This window comes from Mastomys coucha, unplaced genomic scaffold, assembly GCF_008632895.1.
Source record: "Mastomys coucha isolate ucsf_1 unplaced genomic scaffold, UCSF_Mcou_1 pScaffold5, whole genome shotgun sequence".
NCBI lineage: Eukaryota > Metazoa > Chordata > Mammalia > Rodentia > Muridae > Mastomys > Mastomys coucha.
The window spans coordinates 117,032,098-117,059,310 of record NW_022196911.1 but is presented as its reverse complement, the minus strand read 5'-3'; the positions used below and the strand labels follow the sequence as shown (position 1 = coordinate 117,059,310).

The 27,213-nt window shown below is 49.7% G+C and overlaps 3 protein-coding genes across 9 annotated transcripts in view; 1 reads left to right on the top strand and 2 right to left on the bottom strand.

Annotated features, from left to right (window-relative positions):
• Positions 1–232: 232 nt before the first annotated feature.
• Hgs (hepatocyte growth factor-regulated tyrosine kinase substrate) lies at positions 233–19,016 on the bottom strand. Of its 5 annotated transcripts, none has more exons than XM_031351475.1 (22): positions 18,885–19,016; positions 17,512–17,596; positions 16,800–16,875; positions 16,322–16,414; positions 14,635–14,758; positions 13,457–13,509; positions 11,768–11,836; positions 10,999–11,123; positions 7,312–7,390; positions 7,132–7,230; positions 6,923–7,018; positions 6,255–6,293; positions 6,028–6,171; positions 5,878–5,937; positions 5,299–5,509; positions 4,861–5,033; positions 4,647–4,787; positions 4,394–4,568; positions 1,560–1,693; positions 1,354–1,473; positions 1,117–1,269; positions 233–833 (listed from the first exon to the last, which is right to left on the bottom strand). In XM_031351475.1, the coding sequence occupies exons 1-22, from the start codon at positions 18,919–18,921 to the stop codon at positions 723–725; spliced, it is 2,397 nt and encodes a 798-aa protein (XP_031207335.1). In that variant the 5' UTR covers positions 18,922–19,016; the 3' UTR covers positions 233–722. The 5 variants fall into 5 exon arrangements, with proteins under 5 accessions (XP_031207335.1, XP_031207336.1, XP_031207340.1 ...); XM_031351476.1 differs by having other exon boundaries at positions 5,299–5,506; XM_031351480.1 differs by lacking the exon at positions 18,885–19,016 and adding an exon at positions 18,393–18,667.
• On the top strand, positions 18,939–21,466 carry Arl16 (ADP ribosylation factor like GTPase 16). Of its 3 annotated transcripts, XM_031351484.1 has the most exons (6): positions 18,939–19,285; positions 19,409–19,467; positions 19,832–19,945; positions 20,515–20,630; positions 20,803–21,021; positions 21,111–21,466. In XM_031351484.1, exons 1-5 carry the CDS (start codon positions 19,225–19,227, stop codon positions 20,978–20,980), a joined length of 528 nt encoding a protein of 175 aa, XP_031207344.1. In that variant the 5' UTR covers positions 18,939–19,224; the 3' UTR covers positions 20,981–21,021; positions 21,111–21,466. The 3 variants fall into 3 exon arrangements, with proteins under 3 accessions (XP_031207344.1, XP_031207343.1, XP_031207345.1); XM_031351483.1 differs by having other exon boundaries at positions 18,940–19,285; positions 20,803–21,466; XM_031351485.1 differs by having other exon boundaries at positions 18,940–19,302; positions 19,391–19,467; positions 20,803–21,466.
• A 3,030-nt stretch (positions 21,467–24,496) lies between these two features.
• The window catches only part of Ccdc137 (coiled-coil domain containing 137), a 3,602-nt gene continuing 885 nt past the window's right edge, over positions 24,497–27,213 (bottom strand). Inside the window, exon 3 of the mRNA XM_031351486.1 lies at positions 24,497–24,579. Coding sequence (XP_031207346.1) covers positions 24,500–24,579 — 80 coding nt within the window. The 3' untranslated portion in view covers positions 24,497–24,499. The remainder of the gene's footprint in view (positions 24,580–27,213) is intronic.

Below are 27,213 nucleotides of genomic sequence, written 5' to 3'. Positions count from 1 at the left end.
CACACCTTTAATCCTAGCACTTGGGAGGCAGAGGCAGGCGGATTTCTGAGTTCTGAGTCGAGGCCAGCCTGGTCTATGGAGTGAGTTCCAGGACAGCCAGGGCTACACAGAGAAGCCCTGTCTCGAAAAAAAAAAAAAAAAAAAGTCCAAGGCTTCTCAACCAGTACCCGCCAAACTCCACAGACTATTAAAGTGTTAGTATAACACAGCCTGCTGCCCGAACAAACAATCATGAGAGTTTTGAAATATACTTTATTTTCACTGTTCTGCACTGGAGAGATGACATCCAAGGAGTGGGGAAGACAGATGCCTGAAGCTTCGACCCTTGCTGTGCAGGAGCCACACGGTTCTTCTGGGTACCAGGGCCATGCCGGGACACCACACAGTTCATATCAGACTCTCTGGGCCAGTTTAAGCATCCTCACAGCAGTCACCTATGGCAGGCCCCAACATAGCTGGGCACTCTCCAGAGAAGGTCCTACTTGCCCTGCAGAGCCCCAGTCCCCGGGAGGTCAGACAGCATCAGGACCAAAGCAGGGAACCAGTGACAGGAGCCAGACCACTGAGGACAAGTGGGAAGAGGGCCAAGGGTGAAGGCCCACCCCTTGCTCACAGAAGGGACACTACAGGGCAGTAATAGGGGAGGAAATGGCTAGTTAGACATTTAAGTGATTTCTGGTGAACTGTAGTGTTACTCTGGATGGTGAGCGCCAGACTCAAGGTCAGTCAAAGGAGATGAGCTGGGCCTCACTGCCCTGTGCTGGCGGTCCCTGTGTAGGCGCCGGCTGGGCCACAGGGGGCTGCTGCTGGGGAGGGCCGGTGCTGGGTGCCATCTGGAGGAAAGAGCAGATAAGACTCATCACTGCTCATCACAAACACTTTAGCTTAGAACAAACTTCACCTTAGCACAAAGTAGATCAAGTTGTTACCAATACTGCAGTGGCACTTGTGAGCTCTTACACATCTGTCTTATACGCAATATGGATGTATGTATACATACGTGCACCGAATGGCATGTCATCATTCTGTATGCTGAGAAGAGCCCCTGGGTATACCTAGAGCAAGGGACCAAAGGAAGCCCAAGAGTCCAAGGGCAAGTCCAAGGAGATGGCTCACCTGCTGGTACATGGGCTGCTGCCCTGTGATGTAGGGCTGTTGGGCTGGCAGAGATGCATCCTGGCCTGGAAGGGTGGTCATGAGATTCTGTGGGAAGTAAGATGGAGCCCAACACTGAGTAGTCTGTGACCAGACAGAAACAGACCCTCCTGGCTGGAAGAAAGCAAAAGTGAAAGCCAGGGGAGAGGACCTGCTGTGATAGCCCTCTATGCCCCAGTAAAGACTAGCTCTCTTTACCTGCATATTGTATGGCTGGTAGCCCATGGACATTGGCTGGCTTCCCATGTAGCCTATGTTGCTGGTCTGTGGAGGCTGGGAGATAGCTGGGAGGCTCTGTGGGGCCTGAGAAGCCACATTCTATGGAAGGAAGGGGGTGAGGTGAGGGAACAGATGAACAGGCAAGGGCTGGGTGTAGACTCGAGGGGGAGACTTTGCCCACATACCTGGTATCCTGGGGTTGGAGTGGGCTGGTAGGAGGAGTAGGCAGGGCTGGGGGTGGGCCCAGCCTGGGCCTGAGGGGCTGCCTGGGCCCCAGGGGCACCTGTTGGGTACATGTAGGCGCTGACCATGCTGGGATCTGTGTCAACAAAGATAACTGGCTCAGCACAGAAATGACAATAATAGGAAGAGAACACCCTCTCCTAGGTTTCTCCTTTTGTTATGACTTTCAAAACCAAGGATATGTTTCACATCCTCACAAAAGAAAAGCAAAGACAACGTGTGGGGGTGGGGGAGAAGGGATAGGTCCTATGGTGGGGGGGAAGGTAAAAAAAAAAAAATAGAACTAAATTCTTTTTATTTTCACAGTGCTGGGGGCTGAGCCCAGGGTCTTGTACACACTGCATAAGTGCTCTACCTGAGCTATACCCCACCCTTCGAACTGTTTTGAAACAAGTGGTTTCAGATTGACTGAGTTAGGGAGAATTGACACTAGTAATTTCTAAAGTAATTTACTTGGAGTTTCAAAACTCAGACAACAGGAACAAAAACAAACAGTCCTGCCTTACAGTAGCCCAGGCTAGTGCCTTATAGTAGCCCAGGCTAGCACTTCATAAAAGACTATGTATGATAGAAATGAAGAAATACACCAGGGATAATGAAAGCCATCCAAGCTGTCTGAATGAGAAACACTAGGGTGAACCTAGTTTGCATATCAAACATACACACACTACAAGGTCCTCAGTAACCTACACTCAGTAATGACACCCTAAGAACCCAAGCCTTAACTGTCCATTAGGTCTTGAATTGGAGTCCTTCTGCCTCAGCTTCTCAAGTGTTGGGATTGTAGGATGCACACCACCATGTACAATCTGAGATTTTGCCATCTAATGACTATCCATCCCCACAGAGAAGAAGTGGGATCCCAGAGAACCAAAGAATGGACAAAGTAGACAGAGTACCAAGCTGATCTTATCAAAAGGTGACAGGCCAGTCAAGATGACACAAGGGATCGGCACTCATGTGGATTATAATGCATTAAAATCAACAGGGGCAGGGACAGAGATGGCTCAGCAGTTATGACAGCTGGGTTCTCTTGTTCAGGCTCAAGTTCAGATCTCAGTTCCCATGTAAGGTGGCTCAGGCTCCTGTAATTATAGTTCCAAGAGATCCAACCACCTCTTCTGGCCCCTGAAAGCACCTACACTCAAACACATTACTAAAAAAATAAAACTAAGCCAGGTGGTGGTGGCACATGCCTTTAATCCCAGCACTTGGGAGGCAGAGGCAGGCGGATTTCTGAGTTCAAGGCCAGTCTGGTCTACAGAGTGAGTTCCAGGACAGCCGGGGCTACAGAGAAACCCTGTCTCGAAAAACAAAAACAAAAAATAAAATAAAATAAAAATAAAACTTGTCCAGGCATGCTATCCTACACCTTTAATTCCAGCATACAGGAGGCAGAAGCAGGTGGATCTCCATGAGTTTCTGATTAACCAGGGTTACATAGTGAGATCCTGTCTCAGAAAATAAAACAATCCTTAAACAAGAAAGTTCAGGGGGTAGAGAAATATCTCAGTAGTTGCTCTTGTACAGGATGCAGAGTTGAGTCCCAGAACCTATTTGGTGGTTCACAATCATTTGAAACTCCAAGTCTGAAGGCATCCAAAGCCTATTCTGGCCTCTGTGGGCAAAGCCCAGCACACCCGTGGTACACAGATACACAGAAGCAAAGTGTATAAAATAAAATTCCTGGGAGATTGAGGTGCATGCCTTTAATCCCAACACTCAGGAGATAGAGGCAGCAGAATCTCTGAGTTTGAAGACAGGCTGGACTACAGAGTGAGTTCCAGGAAAGAGCTACAGAGAAACCCTGTCTTAAAAAAACTAAAATCAACAGCAGTAAAAGACTGTTTTCCTCTCAACAGTCCACAGCTATAGATGGTAGGGCAGAGGGGGACGACGGCACTAACTGGTAGGAAGAAGATGCAGGAGTCTGTACCAAAACATCTGCAGTCTCCAGGTGCTTTCTAAGTGACACCTGTTGATAATGGAACAGATAAAAAGCTGGCTGAGCCCACCTCAGCCACCCACAGTGATGTGAACAAGAGACACAATAACTAAAGACTAATAACTAAATAACTCTGGGGGCTGGAGAGATGGCTCAGCAGGTAAGAGCACCGACTGCTCTTCTGAAGGTCCTGAGTTCAAATCCTAGCAACCACATGGTGGCTCATAGCCATCTGTAATGAGATCTGATGCCCTCTTCTGGTGTGTCTGAAGACAGTGACAGTGTACTTACATATAATAAATAAACAAACAAACAAATAAATAAATCTTTAAAGATGTAGTCTGTGGCATAAGAAAGTAGAACTACCAGACAAATCAAACTGAGGGCAATTTGCCTACTTTAGGATAATGGTTCAAGCCCACACTATAGGCCCAAAACAGAACAGGAAATATTTAGAAGAGAAAAGGGTGGGCCAGGCTGGCTGACAGTCACAGGAGATTTTCTGAAGCCCAGACCTTTACTGGGACAGGGTTAATAACCTCGTTTTTGCAGTGGCTCCTGTCTGTGAACACAGCCTTATGTGTAAAGGGACTGTACCTGCTCCTCACCCTAAGAGAGAGTAAGGAGGGCATATGTGTGTGTGTGTGTGTGTGTGTGTGTGTGTGTGTGTGAGAGAGAGAGAGAGAGAGAGAGAGAGAGAGAGAGAGAGAGAGAGAACATGTGTTTCCATATGGACAGAAAAAAACAATTCTAGAAAAATAGTCACTTAGAAAATTTGGGAAATTCTTTCTATTATTCTCACTACTATCTCCTGTAATGAGGCGAGGTTACCTGCTGTGGCGCCAGGCATGCTGGGATAGGGGCCAGTGGCTGGGGCTGGCTGGCTCATGTATACACCATGCATCGGAGAGCCCTCCACAGAGCCTGCTGGGCTGAAGGTGGCAGGGAAGCTGGCTGGGCCCGAGGGCTGGTAGAGCACACCTCCAGCTGCAGGCATAGCCTGGAGCTAGAGACAAAAAAGAGCCAACAGTCAGAGGGGCTGTCTTTGGCCTATGATGGGCAAGGCAGGATGGGCAGCACCTGCCTGGGCATAAGGCAAGGGGAAGGCAGGCATCTGGGCGCGCATCTGGACAGTCTGCTTCTGTTGCTCCAGGCGCATCTGCCGTTCCTTCTCCTGTTCCTGCAGGCGCTGGATAGCTAGCTGTCTCTGCACCTCCAGGTACTCCTGAAGCGAGTGAGAGGCAGTGGTCAGGCTAGCCTGGGCATCCCCTACCCACATGCTGGGACAGGTGCCATACCTGCTTCTTCTGTCTCATGATCTCTAGCTTCTGTGCCAGCTGGATCTGACGTTGACGCTCAGCCTCCTCAGCTGCCCTGCGCAGCTTCTCCCTGTGCTCTTCACGCAGGGCACTCAGAGCCCCTCGGGCATCACGTATCTGTGCCAGTTTGTCCTGAAGTCCCTCATAGTACACTGTGTAGAGAACAGGATAGCTCAGACCTCTCGCGTGCAGGCTGAGGAGCTATGTGATGTGGGCCTCTGTTTTCCTTGGGCAGAGCTGCTGGCCCTGGGGCTGGAGACAGAAAGGAGCAGAGCAGGCCCCACCAATGGGACCATCTCCCATGAGCACTCTGGAGGAATTGAGAGGCTCAATGGAGCATGGGTAAAGAGCCCTGGGTGTCCCAGGGTCCCGGGAATCATTAGGGGATCCTTGGAGGGCGGGCACTCGGGCACCTACGCCTGCGCTCATCCAGCTGGTTGAGCAGCTCGAGCAGCTGCGGGTGCATGCTGTTGATGGACTGGAAGAGTGACAGCACAGCTGAGTCGTTGGTGATGCTGCGGCCCCGCATGTGGTTGCTCTTCATGCGGTTCACAAAAGTGCTGACGGCATTCTGCAGAGCCTTGAGGAACTGCTCGTGACTCTCCTCCGACTCCCCATTCTGGTACTGCTGGAGCACAGAGTGGGGAGCTGAGTGCCACAGCAGGATGAATGCTATGCCCGTTAAGCTTAGGAAGCATCCCCTTAAAGGTGCTAGGCTGGTAGATAGGCACCGCCCACTGTGTCCAGAGCCTGGCACAGACACATGACCCAGTCCTTCATGCTTCACACGAGACATGCCTGGTCTGCACACAAAGCACAGAGCAAAGCTCTCATCCACTCATGACTGTGTAGGACTGGCAGACACCTCAGCAGTTGAGGGATGAGGAGGGCCTCCTCTGAGCCGCTGTAGAACACTGGGGTCCACAGAGCAGCTGGAGCCTGGAGACTCCTTACTCTGACACGGCCCCCACAACCAGGATAGGAGGGACAGCTTACCTCACTAAAGGGGCCACTGCAAGGAGTTATGGGCTGAGAGTCTGTCTCTGGAAGAGGAGCCTGGAACAGATCGGAGAATTAGAGGGTTTCTGGCCTACTTTACACCTTGCCCTAGGGAACGACAGTCAAGAGTGCGAAGGAGCCTCTTACCTCGACCATGCTATTGGGGGCTGTATGTCCTTCTCCAGGCTGGGCAGCTGGCTCTGTCAGGGGCACAGGTGCAGATGGTGTGGGGCTCTTCCGAGCTTCTTCCTGTTTCTTCTCCCAGTAGTTCCGGTTGAGGTATCTTGCAAGCTGTGAAGCAATAAAAGAGGGGATGCGACGGGACTGGTGTGGGCCAGGAACCAGGGAGGATGGCACCTGAGACTGCTGCTTACCTCAGGGTCAATGTCCTCAGCCAGAGGTGCTGATGAGTTCTGGGGAAACAAGCATTGAGTCTGAGGAGCCACAGGATGAAGTGATGTGATCCCAAGCAATCTTTCAGACACGGGCCCGGATGGCACAATGATAGCAGGTCTCAGGGCTAGCCAATGTTCTAGCCGTCTGTCTGGCACCTGTCAGCCCTCTCCTTTACAAGCCCTCTGTGGCAGGCATCCACTTTCCTTTGTCAATACAATCTTAAGAACCTGGGTTATGAGACTATCATGTACCACCAGAATCTAACTTTATTAAGGCACAGGGCAGCGCTGGCCAGGCTAACCTGACACCCTAAGATGGTGTCAATATGGCAGCAGCACTGTGCTTAGCTCTAATGACGCCCTAGTGTGAGCCCTGGTTCACCTGTGGCTGCCTACTCTAGAGCGCTCTACAGAGCCTCCAGGTGTAGACACATACTTCCTCTATACAGCACTAAGGATGAATGGATACCCTGAAGACCAGGCCTGGAATACTTAGTATGTGCAAGGAAGTATGGAAGAGATTCATCTCCCTGGCAGGGGGATGCCATTCTTGGCGTCCTCAATACACCACAACAAAGTCCTGAACCAACAAGCCCCTTTTGGTGATCCCTGGAAAGTAAGAAGCCAGCTTGGCTGAAGAGGCTCACCACAGGCGAGGAATACAGGCTGCCAGCTGGGGGTGCAGATGAAGCCAAGGGTGTGGGTTCTGCCTTTGGATGTGCTGTATATGTCGACTTCTGTCTCTGAAGCAGAAGAAACAGAATTAGAGGTGCATGTGACACAAGCTGAGGAGCTGAGCCTCCACACACCTAGAGTCCTCCATCAGTGAGGGAAACTCACAGGGCCCATGGCTTACCATCCTCTCTTTCTCCTCAGCCTCTGACTGCGATAGGGCCAGAGCCAGCTGTAGCTCCTCCTCTTCCTGAAGGGCTGTCTCATCCCGCTTTGGGGGCAGCTGAGGACAGACAAGGTAGAGTGACAAGGGCCCCAGGGAAAACGTGAGAAGGTGTTCTAGGGCCTAGAAGGGACCTTGTACCTGAGACTGCTGTGACAGGGGGCTGGTCAGGTACTCTGGGGGCAGCTCAGTGGTAGAAGCAGCCTTCCCTTCTGCTTTCCTGCAGGCAGAATGAGACACTGTAAGCAAGCATGCACTGATACCACCCCCCCAGGATTTGCTCACACCATCTCCACAGACTGACAATCAAGGTCCAATACACACATGTGGCTCCAAGCCAGAGAATGCCAGAAAGGACCCTGGTACTTCAGTCAGCTGCAGAATATGAATGGGTCACTTGGCCTAAGTGAGTCCCTCTCCTGGCTGGCCTGAGCAAGGACCTGTCTATAGTACCTACACATTGCCCACTGTCCCTACCATGACCAGCAATGGGCCTTCCCCTCAGAAGATACCAGAAGGGCAGTGTCTTAGTTAGGGTTTTACTGCTGTGAACAGACACCATGACCAAGGCAACTCTTATAAGGACAACATTTAATTGGGGCTGGTTATAGGTTCAGAGGTTCAGTCTATTATTATCAAGGTGGGAACATGGCAGCATCCAGGCAGGCATGGTGCAGGAGGAGCTGAGAGTTCTACATCTTCATCTGAAGGCTACTAGTTGACTTCTAGGCAGCTAGGATGAGGGTCTCAAAGCCTACACCCACAGGGACACACCTATTACAACAAGACTACACTAATTCCTAATAGTGCCACTCCTGGGCCAAGCATATACAAACCATTACATTCCACTCCCTGGCCCCCACAGGCTTGTTCTAACACATTGAGTCTATGACAGCCATACCTAGCCATAGCATAATAAAAAATACATTTAGTCCAACTTCTAAAGACTCCATAGTCTATAGCAGTATCAAGAATATTAAAAGTCCAAAGTTCAATATCTATTCTGAGATTCATCCAATCACATAACTGCAATCTCCAAAGCAAGACAAAAAACCAGCTGGGCAAATTCCAAACTCTGCATCTCCATGTTTGATGTCAAATCAGTCTTTAGATCTCCAATTCCTTTTTCATCTCTGTTGACTCCAATAAACTTCTCTCTCCAGGTTGGTTCTAGTCCCCATTAGCAGCTTTCCTCAGCAGATAGACCACAGCTCTGGCATCTCGAACATCTTGGGGTCTCCAAGGCAACTTCAATGTTACAGCTTCTTGTTTGAATGTCTGGAATCCACACATGATATTCTGGTCTCCTCCAAAGGGCTGGCATCACTTCTCTAGCTCTGCCCTCTGTAGCACTCTAATCTCAGGTTGATCCACTCCACTGCTGCTGCTGTTCTTGGTGATCATCCCATGGTACTGACATCTCCAATACACTGGGGTCTTCCACTGCAACTAGGCTTCACCAATAACCTCTCAGAGGCTCTCTTCACGGTGCCAAGACTCACCTTCTTTGCATGACCCTTTCAGTCCTGGGCTGTCAACTGGAACTGTGGCTGTACCTTCACCAATGGCCTTCCATAGTGCCAAGCCTCAGCTGCTCTTCAGGACCCCTTCATGTCTTCAAAACCAGTACCACCTGGGTGACTCTTACACATTACCAAGTACAGCTACAGCACAGGGTACAACCTTGGCTATCTCTGGAACACAGTTTCTTTGCTCTCAGAAAACACTTCCCAGAAGATTTCACATCAGTGATGCTGGTCTCTTCTTAATCACCGCTAATTTCTTAGCTCTAGCTATCCACCATCAATTTTTCCAGTAGTCTCTTTCACCTCTTGACTATAGAGTGAGAGACGTATAGAGTGAGAGACGCATGACTGAAGCTGCCGAGTTCTGCTGCCTGCAGGACTTGGAACCTGGCCCCCTTGTTCTATTACATCATCACCAGCTTCCTCTTTTCCAACTCCTTCACTGCCTAAGCTTGCCTGTGCTGGATCTTACTCTGCAGATTGATCTTGAACTCAGAGATCTGCTTGCCTGTCTCCTGGGATTAAATGTATGTACTACCTTGCCTGGATTTAAGCTTTTCTTCACCTACAGCTTGTTCTGTCTCAGGTTGGCCTTGAACTCAGATCTGCTTGGTTTTCGTCTCTTGGGATTAAAGTGTATACCACCATGCCTGAATCTGAATTTAGCTGGGTGGGATCATGCCTCAAGGTCACCACTTCTTTAGTTCAATTTAATATCCTTGAACACAGGATTCCGTTCTATTTCACTTCCTGGGGCTCCTTTAATACTTGAACCAAATACTTTATATTTTTCCTTTCTCAGCTTACTACGCTTTTTTAAAATGTTCTTCATGAGACTGAACCAGAGAACAAAGTCTATGATGGGCATTTCTGAGACTTCCTTTCTCAATGCAATTAATCTGAGTCTCTTCTGTTTTTTTGTTTTTGGTTTTTTTTTTTTTTTTGGTTTTTCGAGACAGGGTTTCTCTGTGTTGCCCTGGCTGTCCTGGAACTCACTCTGTAGACCAGGCTGGCCTTGAACTCAGAAATCCGCCTGCCTCTGCCTCCCAAGTGCTGGGATTAAAGGCGTGCGCCACCACCGCCCAGCTCAAAGCAACTCTTAAAAGGACAACATTTAATTGGGGCTGGCTTACAGGTTCAGAGGTTTAGCCCCTTATCATCAAGGTGGGAACATGGCATCATTCAGGCAGGCATAGTGCAGAAGGAGCTGAAAGTTCTACATCTTCATCTGAAGGCTGCTAGGAGAACACTGGCTTCCAGGCTACTAGAATGAGGGTCTCAAAGCCCACACACACAGGAACACACCTACTTCAACAAGGCTACACCTCCTAATAGTGCCACTCCTGGGCCAAGCAAATATAAATAATCACAGGCAGGCTTTTCTAGAGTTTGATTTAGATATTAGAGATTTCACCACAAAGTAGGGCTGAGGGCCACATATATAAAGCATAATTATAATTTCAACTTAAACATGCTCTTTTCTAAAGGAAAAAAAAACATGCTTTAACCACAGCATTGGTGGTCATGTCCAACTATCCTCCCCATCCCAGTTCCCAACAAATTTTAAAAATTTAGAATACAACACAAACTCATATGGACACATAAGGACACAGGAACACAAACCACCGTTGAGAAATCCAAGAGAAGGGCTTGCAGACATGCTCTCATGTACACAATTAAACACACATCTTTGCACTACACTTGCTTTTTGAAGATAGGGTTTCTCTGTGTAGCACTGACTGTCCTGGACTGGCTTTGTAGACCAGGCTGGCCTCTAACTCAGAGATCCACCTGCCTCTGTGTCTGCGTCTGCGTCTGCCTCTGAAGTGCAGGGATCAAAGTTGTGTGCCACTATATTCAGCTTGTAAACTTCATTTCCAATCCAAACTAAGATTGTATGGACCAGGTCTGAAGTCCCAGAATTTGAAAGGCTAAGTCAAGAGATTCAAGCCCAAGTAAGAGCCTATCTAAACAAAATAATTCAAAGCCAGTGACTGGCCCAGGGCAGTCTTAGCTACTGTGCAACCACATCACCCTGCCCACCCTGTCCTTGAGTTTGCAGCCATGTCATTGTGCCCACCCTATCCTAGAGTGTGGGGCTATGTTACTCGGCCCACACTGCCCACCCTTTCCTAGACCATGGGGCCACAGCACCCTGCACACCCTGTCCCAGAGTTTGGGATGCTGGAGCCACCTGGACAGCTGCACTGGTTTGCCCCTTAACCTCCCTGACAGTGCTTTGGGAGCCTATGGGGCCAGTAGTCCTGAAGCGTCACAAAGTACCCATCGAGTGGACACTCACTTGTTCAGCTGCTCGTAGCAGGGCTCACACACACGCACTTCCTTCTCAATGCCAAACTTGGGGATGGTGGAGTACTTGGAGGAACACTTGCCACAGAAGATCTGCCCACAGGCTCGACAGTGATGCTGTGAGACAGAGTGGGACAGGTCTAGTGACATCAGCTATGACTACCCTGACTGCCCACCAGCCAGATGCCGTGGCCAGAGCTATGAACAAGAGCGGGGACAGGGCAAGGACAAGTAGAGCAGAGAGATGGAGGACTTGCAGGAAACTCAGTTTCAGTCACCATTTAGAGGAAAGGAAAGGAATTAAAAATAAACAACAGAAAACAGGTGCTGAATCTGAAGAAACGAGGGATCCGGGATGAACAGTGAATCCTAGTGTTATTGCTCGGACCCAATAGACCCCATATTCACAACTGTCAAACAGGAAGTGAGATGGGAAGCTATAGGGGCCAGTGGCCAGACAAGCTGAGCACCTTAGAAATAAGTTTTTACCCAATCCTAGAGAAAGTCTAGAGTGACCTTGATTCTAAGCTTAGAATGTTCACATCCCCAAGGTGAAGCTGGACTCTGCCCATTAGGCAAATACTGAGCATCATAGAGGCCAAACACCAAGCTCCTGCCCCAAGCACCACATAATTCTGAGCTGAATGTGGTTCCAAAACCATCAGGTTAGAGCAGAGAGACAGGATCACACAGGAGCACTGCTTTTTGTAAAGATGGCAGGGGCATGGAACCAAACACCCGAGTCTCTGGGGAATACTCACCTTGCGGGTCACCACCCCAAACTGTACCCTGCACCGATGGCATTCCTCAGCATCCACCCAGTCAGGGGCCTGGGGACAACAGTCACGGTCACATTGCCCTCCCAAGTGCTCGTAAACAGAACTTACCCCATGTCCCAAATTGGGAAGGTCCCCAGAGACGGTCCCAATGTGACCTTCTGTGTGACTAATTCTGTGGCCTAACCACATGGCCCAGGACCACTGAATTCTGTGGCCTAACCACATGGCCCAGGTTAAGGTGCTCCAAAGAGAAGAGCCTCCTCCAAACAGACTTCTTGTCAAAGGCAGAATCCTGATACTCGCCAATTTTGTGGATGTGGATTTTTGAGACAGGGTTTAGCACTGGCTGTCCTGAAATTCACTGTGTAGACCAGGCAAGCTTTAAGATCTGGTTACAGAGATTTGCCTGCCTCTGCCTCTGAGATTCTGGGATTAAAAGTGTACACCACTGCAACTAGCCTAATTTTAGAGCTGTGTGAAGAAATTCACTCTGGGTGTAGTAGCGTAAGCCTTTAATCCCAGCACTCCAGAGGCAGAGGCAGAGGCAGGGGGATCTCTGTGAGCCTGGTCTATAGAGCAAGTTCCAGGATAGCCAGGGCTACACAGAGAAACCTTGTATCAAGAAAACAAATAAAAATCAACCAACTATGGGCTGGAGAGATGGCTCAGCAAGTAAGAGCACTGACTGCTCTTCTGCAGGTCCTGAGTTCAAATCCCAGAAACCACATCGTGGCTCACAACTATCCATAATGAGATCTGACGCCCTCTTCTGGTGTGTCTGAAGACAAATACAGTGTACTAACATATAATAATAAATAAAATCTTTAAAAAATTATAAGCTGGACAGTGGTGGCACACACCTCTAATCCCAGCACTTAGGAGGGAGAGGCAGGTGGATTTCTGAGTTCAAGGCCAGCCTGGTCTACAGAGTGAGTTCCAGGACAGCCAGGGCTATACAGAGAAAACCTGTCTTGAAAAACCAATAAATAAATAAATAAATAAAACCAACTAAACAAACAAAACCCCCAAACAAATAACAAATTCATTACCTCCCTCCTTTCTTTTTTTTTGGATGGGGGAGGGAGGTGGTTAGTTTTTCTTCTCAAGGCAGGGTTTTTCTGTGTAGTCCTGGCAGTCCAGGACCTCACTTTTAGACCAGGCTGGCCCAGGACACATAGAGATCTGCCTGTCTCTGCCTGCGGAGGGCTAGGATTAATAGCATGTACTACCACCTGGCTTTATTTATTTATTTAAAAACAAAACAAAACAAAACAAAAACCAAGCCATGCTAGAGAGTCGAGTACATGGCAGAGTGTTCTACCCCAAATCATCCTTGTTTTAGTCAAATGCACCAAGTGCTACATCCACAGGCACCATAAACACTTTCAGCTTGACCTGGGGTTACCTGCTGCATTCTATCTGCTGGTTTGTTGGTATGTTTTACTGAGTACACTGCAAATGGCACGCAAGGGCTTTACAATGCACTACGCTAAGTCCCCCATGCTGCATTTGAGTCAGCGTCTCATTATGTACTTAGCACAGGAGTTCACGGCAATCCTCTTCTGGAATACTCAGATTAAAGGCACGAGCCATTCCTACCAAACCCCAAACAAGAAAGTCCCAGGTCCTCCCTCTCCCAAGTTAGTCAGCACCAGCTGACCCAGGACTCACTCTTTCAGCAGCAAACATGGCATCACTTTCCTTAAATTCAGGGAAGACATGTCCTGGGAAGAGAAGGTGACAGTCACTACAGGGTGCCTCCCTAGTCACCACTTCTGACCCCTGACATCTGCCTCATCACACAAAACTTGCAGGATTGGAAAAGGATACCCAGAGTTCTCTGAGACCCAAGCCCAACCAGGTATCATGAGAACATCCTAACCCATGATACCTCTCTTTAAACCCCACCAGCTCTCTAGGGCTACTACATCGCAAGTAATGTAGACAGGGACATAAGAAAAGACCTTCTGCCTCCCTGGCCTGCCTAAAACCTGCCAGTAGCTGGGCAGCGGGGGCACACGTCTTTAATCCCAGCATTTGGGAGGCAAAGGCAGGTGGATTTCTGAGTTTGAGGCCAGCATGGTCTACAGAGTGAGTTCCAGGACAGCCAGAGCTACACAGAGAAACCCTGTCTTGAAAAAAAAAATCTGGTCTTGCTCTCCTCTGGCATGAGCCACCCTTCTAGTCTTATAGTAGGTCCAGTGTACTCTGACCCCAGGGTCTGAACTGGAGTAAAGGTGCCAAGACAGAGCTGGAGAGACAGCTCAGTGGGTAAGCACTGACTGCTCCTTCCAACCAACCCATTCGATTTCCAGCACGCTAACAGTGGCTCACAACTGTCTGTAATAATAGTCCCAGGAGATCCAGCACTCTCTTCTGACTTCCAAGGGCACCATGCATGCACATGGTCCATGAACATATACTGCCAGCAAAGCATCCATTCGCATTAAAACAAAAATAAATAAATAAAAAAGGTGTCAAGGCCCTGGCGCTGGTCCTTGTGTTCAGACTTCCTAGAATCCACCATACTGACTTGCAAGGGCTGCCCCCAGGAACCATAGTACTCTGAAATGTGCTTATCTCTAGACTTCAGTGTTTACTGTCTGAAAATAGTCTACTGCCTCCCTGTGGGGTAGATGTGTAGAATGCAAGACCTTGTCAGAGCCTCACCTCCCTCCATGGGCCCTCCAAGGTTTGGGGAATACTGCTTCCTCACTCCCAATCACTCAGGGAGGACCCTTCCTTGTCCTGTACCACTGAGATTATCTAGTGTTGCTAGAGAGACAAACCTGTGGCTCCTAGTGCTCATGTTCTCAGCCGGGGCCGGGGCTGGGGCTGCTCTAACTCACCTTCCACCTTCATGATCTGGTATGTGTCCTGGACCACCTTGTACTTGGGTTCGTTCCGGAAGGCGTGTGCCCAGGCCTGGATCAGGTACAAGATCTTGTTCCGGACATTAACTTCCACTTGCCTCTGTGGAGCAGGAAGAAAGAGGGGAGGGCTGAGGAGACTCGAGGTATCTGAGGTCTCAGAGGGAAGAGCTCTTTAGCAAGACCAATTGCCCCGAGCAGAGACCATCAGTGCAAAGGCAGGGAGAGTTCCTAAGGCTGCCAGACACCACTTAATCACAAGAGTGACCCTCCTGGGTATCTGTGCTTGCTCAGGGTCACAATTTTTTTTTAAAAGATGTATTTACTTATTTTATGTATGTGAGTACACTGTAGCTGTCTTCAGACATACCAGAGGAGGGCAACATGTATTTATTTATTTTATGTATGAGTACACTGTTGTTGTCTTCAGACACACCAGAAGAGAGCATCAGATCTCATTACAGACGGTTGTGAGCCACCATGTGGTTGCTGGGATTTGAACTCAATACCTTTGGAAGAGCAGTCAGTGCTCTTACCCACTGAGTCATCTCACCAGCCCCGGAGTCACAATTTTTAATCCCCCCAAAAATCAGGGGACTCCCTGAGGCTTCTGTTCCTGATCTACAACCTCTCCTGGGCAGTAACACAGTTCTCTAGGGTCCACAACCAGACTCTCCAAAAGGCACTAGGAAGACAGGACCATGAAGCAGTGGGTCTGAGGGTACAGACACTACAGATGTCCCTCCAACCATTGTCTGACAGAGGCAGGGGGATATCCTTTTCAGATGTTCCTTCACAGTGGGCATAGTCCAGCTTCGTGCTTGGCACTCTCTCGGGGAGGCTGTGACACATCATGCTGGGATGACATGGCACGAAGCAGCTTCAAGAAGGGAGACGAGGTCTTTACACTGGGATTTGCCTTTCCCTCCAATAGTGGAGCAAACTAGCCTGGTGCCCCTCCAGCACAGCGGGACACAGTGTGCCAAAACAACAACAGGGAGGGCTCCTAAGACTCTGCTCTCTTCCAGCTAGGACCTTGCAACAAACTGGCCCTGGTCTGATTCAGGACTCAAGTGAGAAGGGCCCAGCTCACAGCTCAGCACCTGAGACAGGTTCTGGGCAACATGAGTTGGGGCTTCCTGAAACCAAACCCTTATGCTGGGTCCTATGAAACAGGGAAGAGCATCGCTTTGCCCAGTCCAGCTGTATCACCATCCACATCACAATCCTGTAGATGGTCCTGGGGATAATCTCACATGGATCCCCCTCTGCTGAAGGGTGGACCTCTATGCTCAGAGCTCTCCCATCCCTGAATATGCTGCTCTGAACATCTTCCCCAAGCTTGAGTCACACATATACTCCATGGCTATGTATGCCCACAGGAATGTAACCTACTGCCCTTAAAAGCTCAGCTGTAAGCCCTAGTTCTTGGAAGCCTTCTCCAGTCCCCAAAAAACTGTCTTTATCATCTTGTAAATACAACACATGAGCCTCAAGGCGTCTCTCCCAGGGTCGACACTAGACTCACGGTAAATGACCATTCATTCTTACCCACATCTCCTCTAACACACCCACTGCTCCTCCTGCTGTAGTTGGCCCACAAACAGAAGAGTTGACACAATACCTGAATCTACCTTCTCTCATGAGTCCCAGGACGCCCGCCTACCTTCAGCAGCTCCTTCAGTTCTTCCATGGTCTGTTTGTTGGCCACTTCATCATGGACTGTCTGGCCACAGTTCTTTACCACAGACTCCATCACCTGAAAACCCCAAGGAAGAGAAAGGCCTAGTTTGTGTTCAGAGCAGGATCCCTCCTGCTGGAAGACAGGCCTCTAAACCCACCTAATTTGTTAGAACCCCCAAGCAGCAGTTCAAAGACAGGTTATAGGCCCTGACTGACACCCCGTCCCTCAGGGGCGTATGAGGGACACATCCCATCCCTCAGGGGCGTATGGACCACAGCTAGAAGAGCAGCAGTTTTGCTCCCTCCTCTGTTTCCATGAGAGTGGTCAGGCTCAGTGGCCGAGCTCACAACTGTACTTAGTTCTAAAGGTCTCCACTGATTGCTATGTGGACGTCTGACACCAGAAGGGGAAGGATCCTTGAGTCTGAAGAGAGAAAAAACTGCAACAGTGTTCTAGTTACCTCCAGAGCATACAAAGCCACATGTGGGTTCTTATCATTGACCTTCTTCTTGATGGAGTTTACAGCATATTTTGCTCTGAAAGGGGGATAAAACCGGGGTGGAAAAGGGGGGGGATTAGTAACAGCAGAAAGAGAAAAGGATGGGAAACATCTCAGTAAGGTGAGCAACGCCCTCCACCATATTTCTTTAAGTACTGAGACAGGAGGGTTCGCGTACCCCAGGCTGCACTCAAATGGAAGGCCTTGGATTTCCTATCCTTTTGTCTTCACTTCCCAAGTCCTGGGGTTACAGGCAGTGTTGTCACGCCTGGGCTATACTGTGCTGAGCATGAAACTCAAGGTTTAACATGCTAGGTAAATACTCTACAAACTGAAATATACGCCAACCACGACTTTAGTCCTTCAGGCCTCCAAGGAAACATGAGCCAGGCTAAGTCTCTCCAAACTGTACAGCTTTAATTGTGCCAAGCTATCAAAACAGCCTGGATAAAAACCTCATGCTGCGGCTGGGCGGTGGTGGCACACGCCTTTCATCCAAGCACTTGGGAGACAGAGGCAGGCGGATTTCTGAGTTTGAGGCCAGCCTGGTCTACAGAGTGAGTTCCAGAACAGCCAGGGCTATACAGAGAAATCCTGTCTCGAAAAACAAACAAACAAAAAAACCTCATGCTGTCAACTGAATCTTAGAAAACGGGTGGTCCTTCTCACTTACTGTGTGTCCCCCTGACGGATCAGGTCGCAGATCTGTAGAATGGACTCCCAGTCTGTCTCCAATAGAAGCTGGCTGGTGGCTTTGTCTAAAGGAAAGAGATGCCATTCAAAGGGTCCATTGTGTTAGGTTCCCAAGGTGGCTCCCAAAATGTCAAAAATTTCCCTCATTTATACAGTCAAGTCGAACCGAAAATCCTCTTAAAGTACACTGACAACCATGGAAATGGCATCTGTCCCATGCAAGAAGCAAATAATGTAGAAATTATGCTTGTTCCCTATCAGTTGTCACCTCAAGCTCTGAAGAATTCACTCAATTCCCACAGAACCTCATGAGATAGGGTAGTATGAGAATCTCCTTTAAAGATAAAGTAGGAGGTAGTGAATGCCCTAAGTCACAGCCTGCGGGGCACTTTAAAATGACACACACTCGGCTGCTTTTCAACAGAGCCATCTGACCCTCAGAGTCCCATCACTTACAAATTTTGTCCTTCACTTTACCTCTTAGCTGGGGTAATGTAATGGGTCCCTTAGCAAGCTCTAGGGAGACGAGGGACTGCTGTCCCGTGTCAAGTGGAGGCAGTGAGACTAACCCGAAGCCAACACCTCTTCACACTCTGATCACCTCTCTCTTACAAAAGTGAGCTATCCCAAGATACACCACCTTCGTTACTGACTCAACAAGTTAGTGGATTCATACCTGAAGTGCTCAACCTCCCAGAATATGAGGCAAAGGCGATCGTTTCATCATCTAAGATCCCCTTTAACCTCAGCTCAGAAAGAAGCAAATGAGCGGCCTAGGATGGGGCCTGCTCCTGGACACAACACTTTTACTGAGGGGATGGTACATGCACGTCAAACTCATTTTTCCCTCCTAAAACTTACACTGTCCAGGAACCTCAGACAGGATCAACAAGCACCTTCAACAATGAGGAAAAAAATGTCTTCCCAACCCCAGGCACTACCAGAACTCAAGAGGCTGACTGAGGTCCTAGGAAGCGTTCCCCAAGGGGCTCCAGAGGTTTAAGGAAGGCAGTAGCGGTTCCACCCTTCGAAAAGGCATTGGGGTCTGAGACCCGCATGAAGCTAAGATCTGAGTCATGCACTTCATGACTCAGGACTTTGGCCCAATCGGTTCGGGACCGTCGGACCCTGAGGAAGAGAGGTCCATCGCGGACTCCCAAAGAGCATTCCTCACTGGAACCCCAGGACTCTGTACAGTCAGGGCGGCCACACCCGAGGCCCGGGAACCGTGCCGTGCTCCCCGGAGGCCGACGGCCGGTCTAGGTGGCCGGCCCGCTCTCCTGAGACCTACGGAGGCAGCATCTGGCCGGTGCGCGAGAAGGCTGACTTGGAGCTGACGGGCGGACGCGTTACCTAGGAGACGCTCGAAGGTGCCGCTGCCTCGCCCCATGGCGACCCCACTCCGGACCGACGCTGCAGGCGCTCCCTCTTTCGGAGCTGACGCGCCCCCCAACTTCCGCTTCCGCCTTTGTTTTTCTGCTCGCGCACGCGCAACGCCTCCGCGCCGCCCCGAGTCCTGCTTGGAGGCGAGCCTTGCGCTTGCACACTAACTCTGAGCGTTCATTGGGCTGCTGAGTCCATTAGGACTAACCAATGAACAGCCCGGACGATAGCTCTATCCAATGAGAGTTAAGCGGAGGCGGGCCCCACGGCTTGGTCGCTAGGAGGTGGAAGCGTGTTAACCAGGGAAGGGATGTGTCTCCTGCTGGGCGCTGCTGGGGTCGGGAAGACCCTGCTGGTGAAACGCCTTCAGAATATCCTTGCGCGCCGAGTATGCGGGACGGGGGCTCCCAGCCAGGGCGGGGAGGGAGCACACTGAGATTGCTCATCACGGGAACTCCGCCCTCGGTTACGCTTAGCCCCTTGACGGCCCGTACAGCTGAGCTCCGGAGATGGCAAAGGCGACCTGGGAGAGCCTCCACCGACGCGACCCACGGTAGGTATCCGCCCCCTCAGGTCTGACCAACATGAGTTACCTTTGAGGCTTGCAAAGCGCCTCAGACCTCTTCTAATGGAAGCCGCGGTGCCTGTGGTCAGTGGGTTGGGTACTGTCTTCGGCAGAGGAATTCCCGCCACTGGACTTCTGAGTGCGGAGAACCCGAAGCCCGTCTTCCGATGGGCATCTTTCTCTCCCATTCCAAGAAATTCATTCCGTCGTCAATCTCAGAGCCCATCTCTATGGTTGACGTTGGCCTGGAGTCCCAGGGAACTACTTTTCTTGTTGGATCTGCCACCCAGAAGTTCACAACAGCACACCGTTTGCTCTGGTCTCTGTGTATTGTGCTTTTTCTTCCCCATAGGTGGGCACCAACCTTACAGACATTGTGGCCCACAGGAAGATCACCATCCGAGAGCTCGGGGGATGCATGAGCCCTATCTGGTCCAGTTACTATGGAAACTGCCATTCGCTCTTGGTGAGCTAATACTTCAAGCTTCTTTGGGGGCAGTTTTGTCTGACTCCCTGAACCATCAAGTATCTGCACTGCTTTGTATGGCATCCAGATCGGGTTTGGGGGGGGGGGTGTCTTTGATGACTGTGCGTTGGTCTGATTTCCTGAGCAGGGCTCAGACGAGGAGGCTTGTCGAAGGCACCGCTTGTTCTGTGCCTTGATACCTGAATGTGCCCAACATTTTTACATCCCTCTGGTCGGTCCTACCCATAGAAGGAAGGGGCACCAAATTCTGGGATGGAGAGTGACGTTCACAGTAGACTTCATTTTACTTAAAGACACCAGCGACAGTCGTTCCCGTACAACTACCCTTGGCTATTTCCAAAACCTGTTGATTAAACAGGTGGCTACTCTGGGGCTGGATATGTAGCTCAGCAGAGTGCTTGCCCTAGCTACACTTGAAGCCCTAGGTTCAAACTCCAGCATCATAAATTTAAATCAATATAGAAAGTTGTCTGTGTGCTCTTGTGGAATGCCCAGGAGGAGCACTGGTTAGGACTATCTTCTGTAGCATGTTTTCCTTTTTTCCCTAGTATATGATGGATGCCTCTAACCCCACCCAGCTCTCTGCATCCTGCATGCAGCTCTTGGGTCTCCTTTCTGCAGAAGAACTTGCAAAAGCCTCGGTCCTCATACTCTTCAATAAAATGTATGGGTCTGAGGGCTGGGCAGGATGAAGGGAAGGGCAAGGTATATCCCAAGGGGCTGCTCTGCTGGACTATAGCCAAGACCATGGGTTCTGCAGTGTGTGTGGGGGGAAGCTGGGGGCAGGGCAACTTTGTGGCAGGCACCACTTTGACGAAGTGCTTCTTCAACTACAGTGACCTACCCTGTTACATGACCATGGAGGAAATAAAGTCATTGATCAGGCTTCCAGACATCATTGCTCGTGCCAAGCAGAACATCACCACAGTAGAAATAAGTGCCAGCACAGGCGCGGGCTTGGCAACAGTGTTGCTCTGGCTCCAGAATCAACACAGAATCAATCCCAGCAGTTGACTGCAAGATGGAAGACGCATGAGAGAGCCTGAGGTGTATCTGTAAGTGATAGGGGTCTGCGCAGTGACTGGTGAACAAGCACACACTTACGAACACCAATGTCATCTCACTTCTCAACAATGTTCCCAAGACAGGACAGGCTGCAGGTGTCTTCTTCCTGTCTGCTGGGACTCCTAGCAAGAAACTGGACCTGCTGAGGGTTTTGGACTGCATGGAGACCAGGTCATTTCTGTAGTACAGGCTCTTCCTGCCTGCTGGGACTCCCAGCAAGAAACTGGACCTGCTGAGGGCTCTGGACTGCACAGAACCCAGGTCATTTCTGTAGTACAGGCTCTGCCCTTCTGAGTTCCTGATATCCTGACCATGTTGCCCAGAAAAAAAATATAAATTTAATGAAGTTAATAAGAATTGGTGGGGGGGCTGGTGAGATGGCTCAGCTGATAAGTTGCTGAGTTGAAATCCCAGAAACCACGTGGTGGTTCACAACCATCTGTACTCATATACATAAAATAAACAATAAAAAAAATATATAAATGTGTCTTGGCCTGGAGAGATGGCTCAGCATTTGAGAGCTGTCTGCTCTTCCAGAGGTCCTGAGCTGAACTGCCAGCAACAACATGGTGGCCCCACTATACTGAGATCTGATGTGCTCTTCTGGCATGCAGGTGTACATGCAGATACAGCACTCACATACATAAAATAAATCTTAAAAACAGAAAAAATTCAATTGAGTTTCAAATGAGAAAAAGTAGGCAGGATGTAGTGGCACTTGCCTGTGCTCGAGCTACTCAAGAGACGAAGGCTTAAGAGATCATTTTAACCTCAGGAATTGAGTTTCTCATAAAGATGAGGTGAGCATGACAGGTGTGGTAAAGCATCTCTCTAATCCCAGCACTTAGAAGACAGAGGAAGGAGGGTCTTTGAGATCTGGCTGACACAGTGAAACACTGTCTCAAAAAAAGCCAAACTCTGGGGTGGGGGAGTGTGTCTGTGACCTCACCAGAAACAAGAATGTTCTCATTGGCCCCGCGGTGGTGGGCACGCCTTTAATCCCAGCACTTGGAAGGCAGAGGCCAGCGGATATCTGAGTTCGAGGCCAGCCTGGTCTACAGAGTTGAGTGCCAGGACAGCCAGGGCTACACAGAAAAACCCTATCTCAAAAAAGCCAAAAAAAAAAAAAAAAAAAAAAAAATCTCATTGATGCATTTGTTCAATAAGCTTTTAATGCTCATATGTACAGGGGTATAGGAGTTCCCACAAGTAGAAAAGAGAAGGCATACAGGAGGTGGTGACATTCTACTGGGATAGCTTGTCAAGTATATCAATGTGATAATCTTTACCCCATCTGGGCTCAAATCTGCTGAGAAAAACCTGCAGCCAGGTAGTAAGATCGAGGTGCCTAGTTTTCAACCAGGATAAAGTGGGGAGGGCTGGGGAAGCCCTTAACACACATGAAGACATGTATACATACCTATGTGTGTATACATATGAGCCTATTTGGTAATGATGTAATGGTGGAGATGCCCCAGCCTACCTGCCAATATTTAGAGTGCTCTGAGGGTCAGGACTCCAAGATGGCAGCAGAAACCAGAACTGACCTTGGAGTGGGCAGGGAACAAGAGCTGCCACATCTTCCATACCAGAAGTGAGAGGAGTAGGGAAGCCTAGACTGGTGGCTCCACACCTCATTCTTGCCAAGGTCAATCTGAGAAGGCTTAAGCACATTCATTCATTCATTTATGGTAGTTTTTCGAGACAGGGTTTCTCTGAGTAGTCCTGGCTGTCCTGGAACTCACTCTGTAGACCAGGATGGCCTCGAACTCAGAAATCCGCCTACCTCTGCCTCCCACTGCCCAGCTAAGCACATCCACTTAGTTGGGGTATTTTGTGAAAAAGAAGCACTCAGAAGATAACCCCTGAATGCATGGGTATGGGTTTCTTTAATAAACATTATAGAAAGTGAGATGAGTCAAGCACATATAAGCATGGGCTCCTTTGAGACAGGGTTTCTCTTGTGTAGCCCTGGCTGTCCTGGAACTCTGTAGGCCAGGCTGGTCTTGAACTCAGAAATCCACCTGCCTCTGCCTCCCAAGTGCTGGGGTTAAACTAGGTAAGGTTTTTGAGACACTCTCCTAACCTGTTCACACAGGCCTCACACTTGCTTCATCAAGTCAAGGCTGGCTTTGAACTCCCAATTCTTTTGCCTCTACCCTCTTGGTATAAATACTCTGCTTTATCAAGCACTGAAACCTGGTTTTCATGCGTATACCTCAAGGCACTCAGTCAGTACTGAAACCCCATCTCTATCCAAACCAAACATGGGCTGGGAGTTCTGGTCATTTGTACAGACCCCTGCAGGCAAATTAAAAAAAAGGTGAGGACTGCAAGCCCCGCCCCCCACCTTGCCTTTCCACTAGCCCACTAGCCTGCTTTGCTCTGTCCCTGCCTTCCAACGGTTGCAGTGAGACCATGGGATCTTCTTAAAACAATAGGCTGACCTACACCAGCAGCTCCAGTAATTAGCTGGATTAAGGGATTGAGTCCATTCTACAGTAGTCCCGGCTTGCCTCAGCCGACACTTGTTTCAGAATGAACTTAGGCTCAGGGAAAATACCGGCCCTCCCAGCTGAGTCTCAGGCAAGTGTTGGGGGAGCTTGCCTGTATGAGACGGGATCCAGTGGTGGTCACTCTTATAAGGACAATCTTCAGAGGAAGGAAAACCACCCTTCCAAACTGAGAGCTCATTCTCAGGACCCTCTCCAGGGACAAACATCCGCAGCCTCTCCCTTACCCAGGTCTAGCAGCTCCTGGACCAGTTCCCGGAGGATCAGACCCCAAGGTCCCTACATCACAGACAAGCCTGGAGTGTCCTCTGGGAAGAGCTGCCTGGTGGCTGTGCAGGTGTCGCTTCTTGTCGATGCAGCTTCTTCAGGGCTCTGTAAGCCTGCACAGCCCGTTCCCGCTCTTCCCCCAGGATCCGCTGTCGGGCCAGTGAGGTGGCTGGAGCCGGGGGCGCACCACCACCAGGGCCCAACAACATCTTCAGCATTAGTGACTTCTTGCCAGGCTGAGGAAGAGAGAGAAGCACGAGCTCAGCTAGAAAAGAAGGGGGCAAAGGGTTCTGGCTGCGCCAGCAGCTAAGAGCCCAGGAAGAAGGTCCTGGGCCAGGACACTTTTTCTTCTCAGCAAGGGAAGACCCTGCAGACCACGCCCTCTCTGCATTCCCCGGTCGCCACCTACCGCATCTCTGCTTGTGCTCCTTCTAGGCTGAACTGTCAGCTCAGGGGGCTGCAACACAACTTCTCCAAACTTCACAGTATCTGGAGACAGTGAACGGAAGCCCATGTCGTTTCTGACTCACCCACCTACCCACCCTCCCTTTCTAGAAGGCTTCAGAATGCACTCAGCCACTGGCCTGAGTGTCCACACTCAGTGGTGGTGAGCCTGGGCGTCCGCAGGGCCACCCAGAGTGGGAAGCCCAGGCCCAGCTACCGTGCCTGCTACCGGAAGAGCTACCTTTCAGCAGCTCCTGCTCCAATCTGTCGACTGCTCTTGCTTCCCTTTTCTTCTGGGCCTTTTCAAGTCGTCGCTTCTGGAACCTGGGGAAAAGCACATGTGTTCTAGATTCCTAAGCTCTTGGTCCATTTTAGGGACAGTGGAGGTCAGCCTGTCCTCAAGGGTTCCAAAATGTGGGGCTTGGATACAAACCCATGCTCTGCATCCAACAGGCTCTCCAAGGGTCCCCAGTCAGTATTTCTCAACCCCGGGGAACAAAAAAAACTAGATATTTTGGAAAGGATGCAGCTACGTGGCACGTGTATGGAGCATGGCCACACTGCTGAACCTTGGGCTCTCTACCTGGGATAATACACCCCATCCGGGGGATCAGGTGTGAGACTGGGTCAGAGTGCTTGCAAAGCATTATGAGTACACACCACAGCTTTGTGAGCACTTGAGACCGGGCTCGGGGCTCGAGTTACTGTGGCATTAGAATGAAATAGAAGGCAATCTCATCACATCTTTTTTTTTTTTTTTTTTTGGTTTTTCGAGACAGGGTTTCTCTGTATAGCCCTGGCTGTCCTGGAACTCATTCTGTAGACCAGGCTGGCCTCGAACTCAGAAATCCGCCTGCCTCTGCCTTCTAAGTGCTGGGATTAAAGGCGTGTGCCACCACCGCCTGGCTGAGGCATATTTCTTGTGCTACTGAAGAGGAACAATAGGTAGCTATTTGTAGTCATCTTTGTTTGTTTGTTTGTTTTTTGGACCTGTCTGGCCTAAACTCACAGCAGGGCTCCATCCTCAGCCTTTCAATGAAAGCCCCGACTGATTCTGCCTGCAAGTTGTGATTAATACCCTCTTCTCTTTCTCTGTCTGTCTCTCTATACATATAAGTGTGTGTGTGTGTATGTGTATGTGTGTATATGTACACATACACATATATATACACATATATAATATACACACACACTTTTATATATATGTACATATATATATACATACTTATATATGTATACACACATATAATGCATACACACACATGTTTTTTCTTTTTGACAAAACTACCTCACCCTCTATCTGGGCCCAAGCCAGAGGTGACTGACTGAGCAGATGGGGGAAACCAAGCTCATGGTGGGGAACGTCATCTCCATGGACAACAGACAAGCACATCTAAGCATCATGAAAGTGACATCATCTCCTCTTTATAGTCAAGGACACCAGGACAAGAAGGTACAGAACTTGCACAAACAACGCAAACTCAAGTCTTTTTCAGACCAAGAGGAACACTAGCGACAACCCCACTACAGTTCAGTTAGCAGGCCGTGTGTCAGCCGCTCATGGGTCATTGCACAGGGTTGCTCCCTGGAGGATATTGTGCCCAGCACCCAGCAAGCTCTCCTGTAGCACACACCATGCTTATCTTTCTCCACTTTCCTACACCAGTGGCTCCAAGGCAGACAACTGCCCCTTGCTGTCCCGTTCTTAAAGCCTCTCGTGTTGTTTCCAGAGGAACAAACTAAACGAAGCGGGAACGGGGTCTGTGGACTACGGACTGGCTCCAGCTTCCTACGCTGAGAAGCTGCTGTGATCACGGCTTTAGCTTAGGATTCTCCTGAGTCATCAGATGGTGGACAAGGCTAACTCACAAAGCACTATCACCAGAGAACACCAAAACCCACAGCCTCGCATCTCGGGGGCCTCCAGGCTCAACTCACGCTTTCTTCCGCTCAGACTTCTCCTTCTTGGGAGCTGCCTGCACCTCTGGCTGCCGAGTGGCCTGGTTCTTGCTAAGAAACAGCACATGCTGGGCCTCCTGCTCCATGCGCTGGATGTAGGCCACATCAGACTCCCCCTTCCTTTGCTTGAACTTGGGGACAGTGATGTCTGGCTCCTCTCCCTTCGCTTCTTTTTCCAATGTCTTCTTGAAAGCCACCTGGGCTGAGGAGAAAGGACACCCAGAGTCGGTGTGGGGGAAGTTCAGGAAGAAGTGGTTGGGACAGGTAAGCAGCCCACGACCATTTCCCTCCTACAGCCACAAGGGGGGAGGACCAAGCTTAATGACAAGCAGAGAGAAAGCTAAAATGCTCAGTTCTGAGGAGCCCCAGATGTGATCTCATGGCCTACTGGCTCCTGTCAAAGATGTTCACTGCCACACAGGTGAACAATGAGACCAGAACAGCGCCAAGCATGGCAGCACACACCCATAATCCCAGCAGTCAGGAGATGGAGATAAACTGATTTTGAGGCCAGCCAGGGCTACCTAGAAACAACCTATCAGAAAACAACAAAACACACCAGTGTGGCTAGAGAGACTATGTACTCCAAGGGCTGGAGAGATGACTCCACAGTTGAGAGCACTGACTGTTCTTCCAAAGGAACCAGGTTCGAATCCCAACAACCACGTGGCAGGTCACAACTGTCTGTAACTTCCAGATCTGACAGATTCACACAGATATGCATGCAGGCAAACCACAATGCACATAAAAATGGAAATAAATTTTTTAAACAAGTACTCCTTAAGGACCTGAGTTTGGCTCCTCTGCAACCACACCGGGCAGAAAGGCCTATAACTCCATCTTTGGGATAACTCCACAGGATCCAGTGCCCCCTCATGGCCTCCAATAGCAATTGCACATGCATCCCTCTACACCAGTCACACTTGTATATACATAATTGAAAATAAAACCTCGCCGGGTGGTGACGGTGGTGGTGGCGCACGCCTTTAATCCCAGCAC

What these genes read in the sequence shown, in the direction of transcription:
- Hgs (XM_031351475.1), bottom strand. Translation starts at nt 18,921, where the DNA reads ATGGGGCGAGGCAGCGGCACCTTCGAGCGTCTCCTAG. An exon ending in CACCTTCGAGCGTCTCCTAG is followed by an intron (nt 17,597 to 18,884) that starts GTAACGCGTCCG and finishes TCTTTCCTTTAG; the next exon opens with ACAAAGCCACCAGCCAGCTT. An exon ending in TCCCCTTGCCTTATGCCCAG is followed by an intron (nt 4,569 to 4,646) that starts GCAGGTGCTGCC and finishes TTTTGTCTCTAG; the next exon opens with CTCCAGGCTATGCCTGCAGC.
- Arl16 (XM_031351484.1), top strand. Translation starts at nt 19,225, where the DNA reads ATGTGTCTCCTGCTGGGCGCTGCTGGGGTCGGGAAGACCCTGCTGGTG. An exon ending in CTCCACCGACGCGACCCACG is followed by an intron (nt 19,468 to 19,831) that starts GTAGGTATCCGC and finishes TCTTCCCCATAG; the next exon opens with GTGGGCACCAACCTTACAGA. An exon ending in CTCATACTCTTCAATAAAAT is followed by an intron (nt 20,631 to 20,802) that starts GTATGGGTCTGA and finishes CTTCAACTACAG; the next exon opens with TGACCTACCCTGTTACATGA.